The sequence below is a fragment of the Astyanax mexicanus genome, chromosome 19 (genome assembly GCF_023375975.1).
Source record: "Astyanax mexicanus isolate ESR-SI-001 chromosome 19, AstMex3_surface, whole genome shotgun sequence".
NCBI lineage: Eukaryota > Metazoa > Chordata > Actinopteri > Characiformes > Acestrorhamphidae > Astyanax > Astyanax mexicanus.
This window is the reverse complement of record NC_064426.1, coordinates 30,122,841-30,137,341: the sequence shown is the minus strand read 5'-3', so window position 1 is coordinate 30,137,341 and position 14,501 is coordinate 30,122,841. Positions and strand designations below refer to the sequence as shown.

At 38.7% G+C, this 14,501-nt stretch overlaps 1 protein-coding gene across 1 annotated transcript in view; it reads left to right on the top strand.

Moving 5' to 3' along the window:
• Positions 1–14,501, top strand: part of sdk2a (sidekick cell adhesion molecule 2a) — a 277,542-nt gene that overhangs the window by 240,944 nt on the left and 22,097 nt on the right. The window contains 7 exon segments of the mRNA XM_022673506.2: positions 657–792; positions 2,455–2,511; positions 4,065–4,166; positions 5,471–5,586; positions 6,879–7,065; positions 11,055–11,192; positions 14,186–14,347. Coding sequence (XP_022529227.2) covers positions 657–792; positions 2,455–2,511; positions 4,065–4,166; positions 5,471–5,586; positions 6,879–7,065; positions 11,055–11,192; positions 14,186–14,347 — 898 coding nt within the window.

The window sequence follows — 14,501 nt, the reverse complement described above, 5'->3', positions numbered from 1 at the left end:
GTTAGTAAACCCAACTTAATTTATTATCATTACCTTATTATTCTTTCACTTTATTAGTGGCTTATAGCTCAAATTACACCTATTATAAGCTAGGCTTCTAATTACCTTAAACCCTCTTTTTTTGACTACCCTTTTTGTCATGAACTTTTTCTAAGGGGGGTTTTCACACCTGTAGTATGATCGCTTTGGTCTAAATGGGCAAAACAAGAACATTTTAGAACATTTTCTACGCTTATGGTCAGTATGTGTGCAAAAAATAATTAAAATAATTACAGGACATGCTTTTCTGGACAAGCTGAGAGATACAGAATCATGAAAAAAAAGTCAAATAATAAGGTAACAAGCGGTATAGCTTAAAATACCAGGTAGTTTCTTCTAATAGTAATACCACAGTTTTTATTTTTTTCATATGAATGTGATGCAGCATTTACCCTGTGTTACACAGTTCTGGCGAGTGTTAAAGCTATTAACATTTCCCTTTATTGCAGGTCATTGGAGCATCTCTTTGATTGTGTTTGCTTTGTGTGTGCTACAGGAATACTGATTGAGACTCTGTGTCTGAGGGAACCTGCATGAGCATTAAATGAGTAACATCAGGATTGAGTACAAAACACCTTGAGTAAGTGGCTAATCTGATCAGCTCTGATTGTTTGCAGCCCCCCTCCGAGGAGCAGATCAACGGCATCCTGCTGGGTTTTCGTGTTCGGTACCGAGAGCTGCACTACGACCGCCTGCGCAGCTTCACCGTCCGCACCGTCAACAGCCCCGCCGCCAACTGGGCAGAGCTCACGGGTGAGTCTAAATTTAACCCCCCGCCGCACCCAAGGGCCGCCGTGCGCCGAGCCCACTCAGGCCTGAGTGTTTAATGCCAGAAAGCCCCCCGCACTCAAGGACAGCGATCGGTGAACAGTGGGAACACTGAGCGGGTGATGAATAAATAAACGCACTCTGTGTTACCGGCACCTGTTTGCCCAGATGCCGCACATCTCTGCAGGGTTCTGTGTGCAGGCCTGGGCTGGGCTCTGGCTGGGCTCTGGCTGGGCTCTGGCTGGGCTCTGGCTGGGCTCTGGATACTCTCATTAATAGGCATGTAATCAAAGCTGCAGCACGGCTCACGGCTCTGTGTTTGTTTCCGAGGCTGGACCGCGGCCACTGCAGCGAGCTTCAGCAAACAGGCTGCTCCAAACTAATGCACTAATCCAATCTCTCTCTCTCTTTTCTCTCTCTCTTTTCTCTCTCTTTTCTCTCTTTTGCTTTTGTTTTTTGTCTTCTCTTGTTTACTCTGCTTTCTATTGTTTCCTATTGTTTCTTCCCTCTTGCTGCATTTTTCATGTCTTGTCTCATCTTTCCACTTCTTCTAACTTGTTTACCTATTTGAAACTCTTCTCTTTTCCTTTCTTCTCTTCTATATCACTATTTCTTCTTTTTCTTCTCTTCTTTCGCTTACTATTCCCTTCTCTACATCTCCTGTTTCTCTCTTCTTTTTTCTCTTCTACATCACTATATTCTTCTTTTTCTTCTCTTCTTTCCCTTGTGTCTCATTAATTATTCTCTTTTTTGTCTATTTGTTTTCTCATCTCATCCTCTTTGTCCTTCTCTACTTCTCTTTATTCCTACAACTCATATTCTGTTTCTCTTCTCTCTTCTTTTCTCCACTTCTGTAACACTGTATAATTCCTTCCTTATATCTTCTCGAATTTCCTCTGCTGAACTGTATCTCTCCTGTTTCTCTTGTTTTTTCTTCTATAACAATATATTCTTCTTCTTCTTTTTCCCTTCTTTCCCCTCGTGTCTCTTTAAATATTTCTTTTCTCTACTTGTTTTCTCTTCTATTACTTTCTTATTGATGTTTCTCACTCTTCTCTTTTATGCTATCTTCTTTATTCTGTATCTCTCCATCTTCTCTAATTTTCTCTCTAACTTTGTCTCTCATGTTTTTGCTCCTCTTGTGTCTCTTCTTGATTCACGTGTCTTTTGTTTTTATGTAATACTGTCTATTCCTTTTTTTTCTTCCCTTCTTTCTCTTTATTTTTTTCACTCATTAACCTTTTCTCTTCTTTTTTCTTTTTATTATTTACTCTTTATTCTTTTCTGCTATATAATTTCTTGTCTATTCTCTTTTCTTCATTTCCTACTCTTTTTCTCTCTTCTGTTCTCCTCTAAACTCTTCTCTCTCTTCTCTTCTTTGTCTTTTCTCCTCTTCTCAACGTTCTGCTTTTTTACATATCTTCACTTCTCATCCATGCTCCTCTACACCTTTTCATATTATTTCTCTACTTTATTCTCTAACTCCCTTCTTCTCTCCTTTCTCCTCTTTTATTGTTTTCCTCTTTACGTCTGATTGCTAACTCTCACTCTCCCTCTCTTTCTTTGGTCTCTCTCTCCTGCCCTGTACTGTGTTGCTTCTGTTGGTTTGGCTCTCTGCTCTCTCTGTTCTGCTGCTGCTCTTCTCAGCTCCGTACAGCGTCAGGAACCTGAGTGAATCCTCACTCACCCAGTACGAGCTGGACAGTAAGTCTCTACACTCTCTCTGATCCATACAAACCCTTTACATTTATCTTGTTTCTATTTATAAGATAAGATAAGATAATCCTTTATTAATCCCACAATGGGGAAATTTACCATGTTACAGCAGTGCAGAGTAAAGGACAGAGAAACAGGTCAGGAAAAGGTAAATACAAATAATGATAAATCTATATATACAGAAAACCTATTGTAGGAAAATATATAAAGAGTTTAAAAAATTATATATAGTAAAAGAAATAAATATATATACATCTAGTGCATAGAGATATGATTATGGTAGGGTGGACCAGTATTATTGCACAAGAGTAACAGTGAATAAATATCAAATAAATAATAGATAAAAACAAAAGTGAGAAAAAAAATATTGCACATTAAATAAATTGCACAAATGATGATCACAGTACCCGTAGTGAGATGGATATTGCACACGGTAAGCATTACAGTTACACTGAGTAGTATGTAGGTTTGTATGAAGTCCTGAGATAGTAAACTAGTGTTTACTGGGAGCGCGGTGTGTTGTAAAGTCTGATGGTTCTTCTTATACGTCTTTATAAAGGTGTATGCTATTACATTATAGACATATTTACTGTATAACGTACCATACCAGTCAAAAGTACACCTTAAATGTTTTTTCATTATTTTAAAATGTTCTGCATTGTAGATTATTATTAAAGTCATCGAAACTAAGAAGAAAAACACATATGGAACTTTTTAGGAACTATTTAGATTCTTTAAAGTAGCACCTCTTGCTTAGATTAGACAATTTTGCATACTTGGCTGGATTTTCTCAGACATTTTATGAGGTAGAGTCACCTGGAATTCAGGCTTTCAGTTAACAGCTGTGCTAAACTCCTCAAGAGTCAGTTGTAAAGTTGTGGAGGTAGAGGTAGAGCTGGTATACAGTGAATAACAAGAACGAGTCAACTAAGTATAGGAAGAAATATTTAAAAAAAATAAAGAAATTGAATTTAAAAAATGCAGTTATCGCGAAGACCATCAAAAACATGATGATGGAACTGGCACTCATCAGGACCATCACAATAAAAGAAAACCATGAGTTTCCTCTGTTGCACAGGATAATTACGTATACGTTCATCAGAGTTACCAGCCTCAGAAACTGCAAATTAACAAACAGCTCCCCAGATAAGAGCACCTAAACACTGCTTCACAGATTTTTTTTTTTTTTTTTTGGTTTGTTTAACACTTTTCCTACACAGTTCCTACGTGATTCCTTATGTGTTTCTTTATAGTCTGGATGACTTCAGTATATATTTTTAATGTAGGAAAAAAAAAAAAAAAAAAAAACACTGAATGAGAAAGTGTGTCTAGACTTTTGACTGGTATTCTATATACTCATCTTTCCCTAGATGTGAAAAAAAAGATGTGTTTGGTGTGCAAAGTTTTTTTTTTTCCTTTTTTTTTTGGTTTAACTGTGCTGAAGTACACTGTGAGTTGACATAAATATTTACTGTATAATGTGTGTGTGTGTGTGTGTGTGTGTGTGTGTGTGTGTGTGCGTGTGTGTCTTGTCCTGGCAGACCTGAGTAAACACAAGCGCTACGAGATCCGACTCAGTGTGTACAACGCTGTGGGGGAGGGGCCTATCAGCTCACCACAGGAAGTGTTTGTTGGAGAAGCAGGTTAGAATCGACTCTCGTAATTATCTGACAACCACAGCAAACACACACTCCACCCATCCTGACCTGCTCTTCATTCTCACTGATAATGATGCACAGAATAAATAACCAGTGATTCGGAATAACGGTGTTAAAATAAACGGCATTACTAACAGTGTTATTTTTTTCAGTAACGATTAATCTAACTAATTACTATGACTGTAACTATGGTGGACGCATCCTCTCCCCGTCCACCAGCACAGTGCATCCTATTCATTTCAATAGAGAGAGCCGCTGCATGAGCGCAGCCCCGCCCTCCGACAAAACAGTTCAGCTGTGTGTGAGAGAGGCACATACGAGCCTCTTACACACACAGAACAGCTGAGTTTCAACCACAGAGGAGAAGCTGAAAACGGATTTATAGAACTATAGATCACAGTGAGGTTGATTTAAAAATCTTAAACTTATGATTGACTACACCTGTTTCTTCATTTAAGTAAAAAAAAAAAAACGTCACGGATACGCCCACACAGCGAGCCGAGTCATCAGGTGTTCTGTCAAGTTGTGCTACCCTGTCAAACCATGCTACTCTTATGTGTATATTTAAAGGTAACAATACAAAGGAAGCACAATATTAGAGAATGGAAAGCCTAAATCACAGTTTTATGGTAAAGTTATGGTAGCAAGAGTTTATTATACTCTGTTGTTTTAGATATTTAATTACTATTAGGGTTCAAGCACTGAAAGTGCGTAGAACCCTATAGTTTTTGCTAAGATTTTTCTTCTTCTTCTTCTTATTCTTCTTATTCTTTTTCCTCTAAAAAAGAAGTTGTGCAGCCTAAACCGTAAGTCGTAGAGATATGAAACTTGGTAGGTAAATGTAGGATGAGTGCATCTCGGAGGACAACAAAAATGGCACCGATTGGTCAAGTGGTCGTGCTATAAACAAGGAAAGTTCATTTCTATATTTTTTTAATACCTACAACTTTTCCATTTGGTCCATGCACTTCCGCCCACTTCGATTTTTTGCTAATTTGCAAAATATGCAAAACATACTTTTGCGAACTAGTCATCCGTAAAGGGCGTAAGGTAAGAAAAGGTTGAGAACCTTATGAAACAAGCTCTGAGAAGGTGGGTGGGGGGGGGGGGGGGGGGGGGGGGGCACGTAACGTAATCGTAATGCAGTAGTTACTTTTACTGGTAACTAGTTACTTTTATAGTAGAGTAACTCAGTTACTTTTTTGGAGGAGTAACTAGTAACCATAACTAACTTCTTCCCAACACTGTTAATGGCCTGTGCTGAGTTTCATCTTCTGTATGTTCACCAGTTCCAACGGCTCCACCTCAAAACGTAGCTGTCCAGTCCTCCACCGCAACCCAGCTGGACGTCACATGGGACCCTCCGCCACTGGAGGCTCAGAACGGAGACATTCAGGGCTATAAGGTAACCCTAGCTAATGACTATTAAATAGCTATTAAAACAGGGTCCTTGGGCAAGAGTCCTCACAGCATACTCGCCTACAGCTTTAACATGATCAAAAATTATAAGCAGATGAGGGGTTATCTTGTGTGAGTGAGGTTCAAAACTGGTCAGGGTGCTCATGGCAAGGTGACATTAAGTATAGTAGAGTTGAGTAAGGTCTTTTAGTGGGTGCCAGATAGATGGTTTCTGATTGATTTTTACCAAATTGAAAACCTCTGGAATATAATCTAGAGGAAGATGGATGATCACAAGCCATCAAACCAAGCTGAACTGCTGGAATTTGTGCACCAGGAGTGGCATAAATTTATCCAAAAGCAGTGTGTAAGACTGGTGGAGGAGAACATGCCAAGATGCATGAATTAAACTGTGAGTTATTCCACCAAATATTGATTTCTGACTTCTTGAAACTTTATGAATATGAACTTGTTTTCTCTGCATTATTTGAAGTCTGAAAGCTCTGCATCTTTCTTTTTTAATTTCAGACATTTCTAATTTTCTGCAAATAAATGCTTTAAATGACAATATTTTTATTTTGAATTTGGGAGACATGCTGTCTGTTGTTTATAGAATAAAACAACAATGTTCATTTTACTCAAACATGTTACTATAAATAGCTAAATAAAAAAAAACTGGTTCAGAAACTGAAGTGCTCTCTTTTTTTTTCCAGAGCTGTATATGAAATTTTGCTTTCATAGTTGCCTAATAATACATCTGTGACTTTTCCATGAAGTTAATACCTGGATATAAAGTACATTTATAAATATTTGATCAGTTTTGATGAGTCACACTTGCTGCATTTTTAGTTTAGTTTAGCCTGTGTGATTCCTCTGAATCAATTTATTCCTACTGAATAAATGTAAACACATTATTAAACACCTGTTAATGTCTGTATTCATTCAGACACTTTACAGCATTGCATATATTTCCAACTTCCCCTCATGGTAAAGCTATACGGTTGCTTTCAGCATCAGTAATTAGTCGATATTAATAAATAATAGGAACGCATAACAATTAATATTTAAAGAAGTTCATCTAGTTTCAGAGCACTCGCTACATAATCAAACGATTCAGAAATAAGATCTTACAAAGTGAGTGGAATCGTTAAATGAAGTGCGAATCGCGCTTCATCTAAAGGTCAGCGCGACCCTATTAACCGTACAGCTGCGGATAAAACCGTCCATCTTAACACGTTCATCTGCGTCATGAATTCTAATGACCTCTTCTGGCCTCTCTCTCTCTCTCTCTCTCTGCAGATCTATTACTGGGAGTTCCAGCTGCAGAATGAGACAGAGCGGCTGAGGACGCTGTTCTTGCCTGAGCTGGGGGTCAAGCTGAAGAATCTGACCGGCTACACCACGTACATGATCAGCGTGGCTGGATTCAACGCCGCCGGGGATGGCCCTCGCTCTCCACCCACCAGAGGGCGCACTCAGCAAGCAGGTACACCACTGCACAACGGCCTAGCCCCCAGCTCCTCAAATCTGCAGCTCCAATCCAGTTTCCAGTCCTGGGTGATTTTCTTCTTGTTGGGATTTAACCCCTAAAAACTGTTTTTTTCTGAAGTAAAATAACTTCTTTACATTCTGAAAATTTGAGGGTTAAAAATCTTCTACAGGACATGTAGAGAAACTGCCTGTTCTCTCTCTACTCCACTTAAAATTACAGAAAAGTAACAACCCAAATTCTACACGTTTGAAAATAGAAGTTGATTGGTTGATTTCTGGTTGACACCTAAATTTTCTTCAGGATAAATAAAGTATATTTTCTTCAGGATAAATAAAGTATCTATCTATCTATCTATCTATCTATCTATCTATCTATCTATCTATCTATCTATCTATCTATCTATCTATCTATCTATCTATCTAGTTAGTTAATTAGTTAGTTAGTTAGTTCATGAAAGAGCCAATTTTCAATTTTTATTTATTATATTTTGACATTAGCAGATTTACTTTAATATTTTTTTAAGTTCATATATTTTTAAATATGTTTTTATATTTTCTATAAGCACATTTACAAAGTTATGCTTTTCATTAATGTTCCTTATCAAACATGAAAGCTTTTTATGTAATGCTTGAATAGAAATTCTCAAGATTTAATGGTGTAATGAGACAATTGGCAAAAAATCTGGACTGTTAAGGGCTTAAGGCAGCAGTTAATCAATCAATAAATCAATCTATCAATCAATCAATTGATTAATCAATCTATATTTTGACTCGGAAGTACATTAAGGGCAACCCTCTTTTTCAATGTAGCCGAGCGTTTACAAGAACAGGGATTAACATGCCAATAAAAACGATGAAACTGCATTTAATCCTTTTAATTTAAAATAAAATATATATAAAAAAATGAAATTAGAGGTTTAATTGATAGGAAATTAAGATAAAAAGATGGAGATAAAGATAGGAGATTACTAAAATACAAAACAGCAACACTTTCTATGAATGTCATTTCTATATAACTCTATAAACACATTCATAACATGTTATAATGCATTCATAAACTGTGCTTCTAATATGTGTTAAAATAGTATATATATATATATATATATATATATATATATATATATATATATATATATATATATATATATATATATATATAAATATATAAAAAGTCCATGACTAGGTGGGCTCCAGGTGGTCCAGCTGACTAAGGTGCTGCCACTATTATCCGAAGAACGCACTTTCAAGTCCTGGTCATGCAGCTTGCCATCAGCTGCCGGAGCCCTGAGAGAGCACAATTGGCCTTGCTCTCTCTGGGTGGGTAGATGAGGGGCGCTCTTTCCTCTCATCACTCCTAGGGTGATGCTGATAAGGATGAGGCATCTGTGAGCTGATGTATCGGAACCGAGTCGCTGCGCTTTCCTCCGAGTGCGCTGTTATGCTACTCGGAAATGCTGCATCAGCAGCTGTTCGAAAAGAGGCGGTGGCTGACTTCACCCTGCATTGTGTTGTGGTGTCAACTGAAGGGGCGGGACAATTGGCCTGGCCAAATTGGGAGAAAATGGGGATTTATTTTTTTAATAAATTAATTAGAAAAAAAACATATCACACTCACTTAGTATAGTAACATTTTATACTGCTTTTATGTTTTTTGTCAGGTGAACTAGTGAACTCAGTTCTCCAAGCTCAACTTTCATTCCTTAAATGATAAAACACAATACAGTTATTTAAAAAAAGGCCTGGGAGAATGTTCTAGATCTCTGTGCCCACTCCGTTCCCACAGCTCCCCGTAGAAAAGCTTATAAAATTTCAGTGCAGGAGATCATGCATCTCGCTGGCTGCATAACCGCTATGATAATGAGACATGAAGGAGATGGGTTGTGTTTAGGCTCGAGTTTTGGGTGGTTTTAATGGGATCTGACTGTTACAGGGAGTCATTTGGCACTTGCGGATGGGAAGGCCCCGGGGCCGGAAGCCCGTGACAGAGCGCTGGAGGGAAGTTGATGGTATGGGTGGCATGTGGTGTGAGTTTTGGCAGGACGGAACAAAGAGCTCTGTGTTCCCGCTGTCCCATGCTCTCCGCTGTGGTCTGGGCAGAAAAAGGGCTTTCTCTAGAGTTTCCTCTCCTTAAAAGCTCTTGACAGTGTAGCAGGGAGGCGATGGCGGGAACAGAAAGGCAGACAGGAGGCTCAGTGCTGAGATCCTGGGAGATCAGCCAACACAAGCTCCTTTGCTTCTGCTGTAGAAGAGGCGAGCGTTGCTGCAAGATCAGCCTGATCCCAGACGGCCGTGATGAGATTGTAGAACAAATCGAAAAGTCGTTTTGTAACTTTGGGCCGGGATTAGAGAACTTTTTAACTCTGTGCAGAAGAACTGAAAAGAAGTGGAAAGCCGGAAAGGATCAGACGTGACTGAATTTACCTAATCGATAAAACAGTAGTACTCTAGCTACAAGGCTAATGTAGGTAGCAACTAATGCTAGCTTACTCCATTTAGCATAGTCTGAATCGCATTTGGAATGTATGGAGTGTGTACAGCTCTTAGGTACATTTTGAGTTAAGATTAACTTACTTAACTTTTGGTTCATTTAGAGTCAAGGTCAGCCTATACAGCTTTTTGGTTAATTTTGAGTTAAGGTCAACTTTTTAAAAAAAAATTGGTGCATTTTGAGTTAGGGTAAACTTATTCAACTCTGGTTCATTTTGAATTAAGTTCAACTTATTTAACCCTTTGGTTCATTTTGTGTTAAGGTCAACTTTTTCAATTTTTTGGTGCATTTTGAGTTAGGGTACACATAGGCAACTCTGGTTCATTTTGAATTAAGGTCGACTTATTCAACTTTTTAGTTCATTTTGAGTTAAGGTCAACTTTTTGGTGCATTTTGAGTTAAGGTTGACTTATTCAACTTTTTGGTTAATTTTGAGTTAAGTACAACTTATTTAACCCTTTGGTTCATTTTGTGTTAAGGTCGACTTATTTAACTTTTTTGATTAATGTTGAGTTAAGGTCGACTCATTCAGCTTTTTGGTGCATTTTGAGTTGAGGTTAACATATTCAATTATTTGGTTTATTTTGAGTTAAGGTCAGCTTATTCAACTTTTTGGTTCATTTTGAGTTGAGGTTGACTTATTAAACTTTTTGGTTCATTTTGAGTTGAGGTCAGCTTATTAAAGTTTTTGGTTCATTTTGAGTTGAGGTCAGCTTATTAAAGTTTTTGGTTCATTTTGAGTTAAGGTCGACTAATTCAACATTTTGGTTCATTTTGAGTTAAGGTCGACTAATTCAACATTTTGGTTCATTTTGAGTTAAGGTTGACTTATTCAACTTGTTGGTTCATTTTGAGTTATGTTTAGGTCAACCTATTTAAATTTTTGGTGCACTTATTCAAGTCTTTGATTCATTTTAAGTTAAGGTCAACTTATTCAACTTTTTGGTGTATTTTGAATTAAGTTAAATGTATTTTTAAAGACTAGGAGATGTTTATAAACATTTTAAGCAGGTCTGGTATGTTTCATTACTTCAAACCATCATTGAAAAAAATATGGTTTAGCGTTTAGTGTCTCTTTAAAGTTCCTTCTTGAAAGCTGGAAATTCCAACATCCAATGTCAAAACATAGTATTATTCATCAATCATTATTAAGAAGAATGTTTCTCTTAAAAAACAACTTATGCAAATAAAAGAAAAAAGATTCTGACATTGCTTATTGTTTTATTTGTTTGGGATTTGTTCAATATATGAGGACAGTGGGATTCATCATTATGAGAAAGCTAAGCTGCAAGCAATTCTGTGGTTTAAAAACACATCCTGAATCTGACGTGGACTTTTCGTTTGGACTTTTCTTAAATAAAAAAGTTGAAAGATGTTGATGAATGCGGACCATTGTTCTTTGTCGTAATTGAGTAAACACCCTGAATCTTTTTTCTTTTTGTGTGTGTGTGTGTGTGTGTGTCTGTGTTTGTGTGTTTGTGTCCTTCCTTCCACAGCTCCCAGCGCTCCCAGCTTCATCCACTTCAGTGAGCTCACCACCACCTCAGTCAACATGTCGTGGGGAGAGCCCAAGCAGCCGAACGGCATCATCGAGGGCTACCGGCTGGTGTACGAGCCGTGCACGCCCGTCGACGGTGAGAAAATTCCAGCAAATTAACCAGACAGACTTCATACGGCTGCTTGATTTATGATTTCCACCCCCCGCTCTCCCGCTATCACCACCATCTAAACTCTGAACTTCACTTTCTAAATGAGTTCAGGCTGTGTGCCGCTCTGATGAAGGCAGAACATTTAATAGTAGGCGTACCTCAGCGATGCTTCTCGCCCTGTCATTGAGCGAGACACGGTTTAAACACGTCTACGTCTGGATATTTACTGGATTCTTGGGTAATTGGTAAAAGAGGGTGCCTGTGCTCCCGGCTCACTCACGTCTCCAGAGTGGTCAGAAATGGGGGGGGGGGGGGGTGGCTGTGTCAGCCAGATGTGAAAATTGTATGTTTACAGAGGGCCTCTCTCTCTCTCCCAGTCTCTATCACTCGCTCTCACACTTTCTCTATGTCTCTCTCTGTCTCTTTCTCATAATTGCTCTCTCTCATTTTCTCTCTTACTGTGTCTCTCTCTCACAAACACCCTTTCTCTGTCTCTCCATCTCTCTCTCTCTCTCTCTCTCTCTCTCTGTCTCTTACTTTCTCTATGTCTCTCTCTCTCTCTCTTATTTTCTCTTTCTGTCTCTCTCTCACAAACACATTTCTCTGATTCTCTATGTCTCACTTTCTGTCTCTCTCTCTTTTTTTCATTTTCTGTCTCTATGATTTGCTCTCACACTTTATCTGTCTCTTAATTTTCCTCTCTCTTACTTTCTCTTTGCTCTCTCTCCCTCTTTCTCTCTCACAAACACACTTTCTCTGTCTCTTTTACTCTCTCACACCATTTCTCTCTTTCACACACACATTCTCTCTCTGCCTCTCACTTTTTTGTCTCTCTTTCACTTTCTCTCTTTCACACTTACTCTGTCTCTCTCGCTTTCTCTATCTTGCTCTGACTCTCTGTCTCTTACTTTCTCTGTCTGTCTTTCATACTCTCTCTCACTCTCACTTACTTTCTCACACATTTCTTTCTATGCCTCTCACTTTATCTGTCTGTTTTACTTTCTTTATCTCTCTTTCACAAACAATCTCATACTTTCTCTGTCTCTCTCACTAATTCTTCCCTCTCATAAACTCATAGGTTATACAACATATTAAATGTACACTGAAAAAGTAAAAAGTCTGGGGACACCTATTTTTTAAATTGTTTTAAAATAATCATTGCTTTTAGAATCAAATGCTTAAGGAATCATAACTAGATTAAAATAAGATATAATAAAACTTTATTAACCTTTTTCTAAAATTAAAGAAGTACAAACATATATCTGACCAATAGAAGTAAAAGAAATACTTGTAGCGTAGTTTGGAATTGATTTCCCAAAGCCAGAGCTGTGAAAGAGTAATTATCTCACTCTGTTTGGGTGGGTGGGATAACTCTTCCTCAACACTCCCCCCACCCGCCATCACTCAGCATGATGCTATCAGCGCGGTGGTCTGTTAACTGACAGAACGGAACCGACACTCAGTGTTGAGTTGTCCACTGATAGCAGCAGTGTGTTAGCAGCAGTCTGAACAGCTGCAGTGGCTGCCGTCACGTGACTTAGAATGACGATAACTAGAACGGAGAACTGTATTTTTCTTGGCATAGTTGAATAATGAGTGTTCAGTAAATGGATTTGACACACCGTCAACAACCAACACTGTTGTGTTCTCATTCAAAAGAGAATCTGGCATAAACAAGCCAGGAATTAAAAACGAGAGGGTTCCAAAACACCCAAACTATGATGTAACAGTCTTGTGTTAAGCCTTAAAAGCCAACAGTCTAAACACTAAAACTGCTACGTGGGAGTGTATGGAAGTTAGGCACAAAGTGCTAACCTCTAATGCTAACACTACAGTGAGAACCCCTGGGACATTACCACATTGTGGTAAAAGAAATCTGAATCTAAAGGACTTTACTTTAGGTCAAAGTGTCCTCAACCTTATGACAGCCAATGTAACGATGTAACTGTAACAATGCTCTTTGCTACCTTACACCCCGTCTACAGTCTATTTTCACGCCTTAATTCCATCAAAATAGCATCGGAAAATAAATAGGAATAGGAATAAATCTACACTGATGGGCATGGTGGGTGCGCCACTGTCTGATTAAAACCCTGACAACAGTCAATCATTAAAGTCCATTCATATAGGTGCTCCCAGTGCCATTCACCTCTGCTTGTTAAACAACAATTACATTGCTGTTCCCTTAAATGAGCTGCTGGAGTAACTTCACAGCGTGAACGCTCTAATGCCAAACATGCCAAAGTCAGTGAGCATGTTACATGGGCTTTTGGTGTAGTAAAACATGATAGAAAGTACTAACCTTTGAAGAATAGCCCACCTCTATTCTCCCACAGTGTTCTGAGATCCAGAAAATGTAACAGTTTGTCCAAACACCCTTCAGACTGGATGACACAGGGCATAATTTGCCCAGATAAATCGCTTTTTCCACTGTTATCCAGCTCAAAGTAGCTTCACACATCCTTGCTAGAATCCGGAGAGCCCTGACATTTAACAGGAGGCATTAATAACTTAAAAAGTGCACAAGAAGCTTATTAAAAACCTCTGTTTACATCCTATAATGTTAGCTTCAGCTCCGAGCGCCACCATCACTGTACTGATAATAACATAGACATATATATACATAGACTTCGCACCTATAGGAATGGACCTAATGTTTGACTGTTGTGTGACAGGGTTTTAATCAGTCAGTGGCGCACCTATGTTTTTTGCAGCCAAAAGTCCATTTTACCCCAGAGTTCTACTCTAAAGGGAATGACTACTGGCACACTGATGGTACATGTTATTAATATTATACTCCGACACGCCCTAAATCCAGCTGCGCTATCTGCAATTGACCGGTGCGCCATAGATCGCTAAAACATGGCCCAGTGTGTGTATGTGCGAGTGTGTGAGTGTGTGAGATCTCTCTCTCTCGCTTTTAGCATGTATCTAGAGTTGTAGTGTCTCCTTTACAGACTCCTCTCCTCACACTCCAGGTGTCAGTAAGGTTGTTACAGTGGATGTGAAAGGCTCTGCTCCTCTGTGGATGAAAATCAAAGATCTGGCAGACGGGGTGACTTACAACTTCCGCATCCGTGCCAAAACCCTGACCTACGGGCCAGAGGTGGAGGCCAACATCACCACGGGGCCAGGAGAAGGTCTGGCTGTCTGAGTTTTTTATATTTTCTGTTTTATGGCTGGTTTCCTGGACACGGATTAAGCTTGTATTAGACCATATTGCATATGACCAGGTTTAATCCATGTCAAGGAAACCAGTCACATGATTTTTTTTTTTTTTTTTACTGTAGTTTT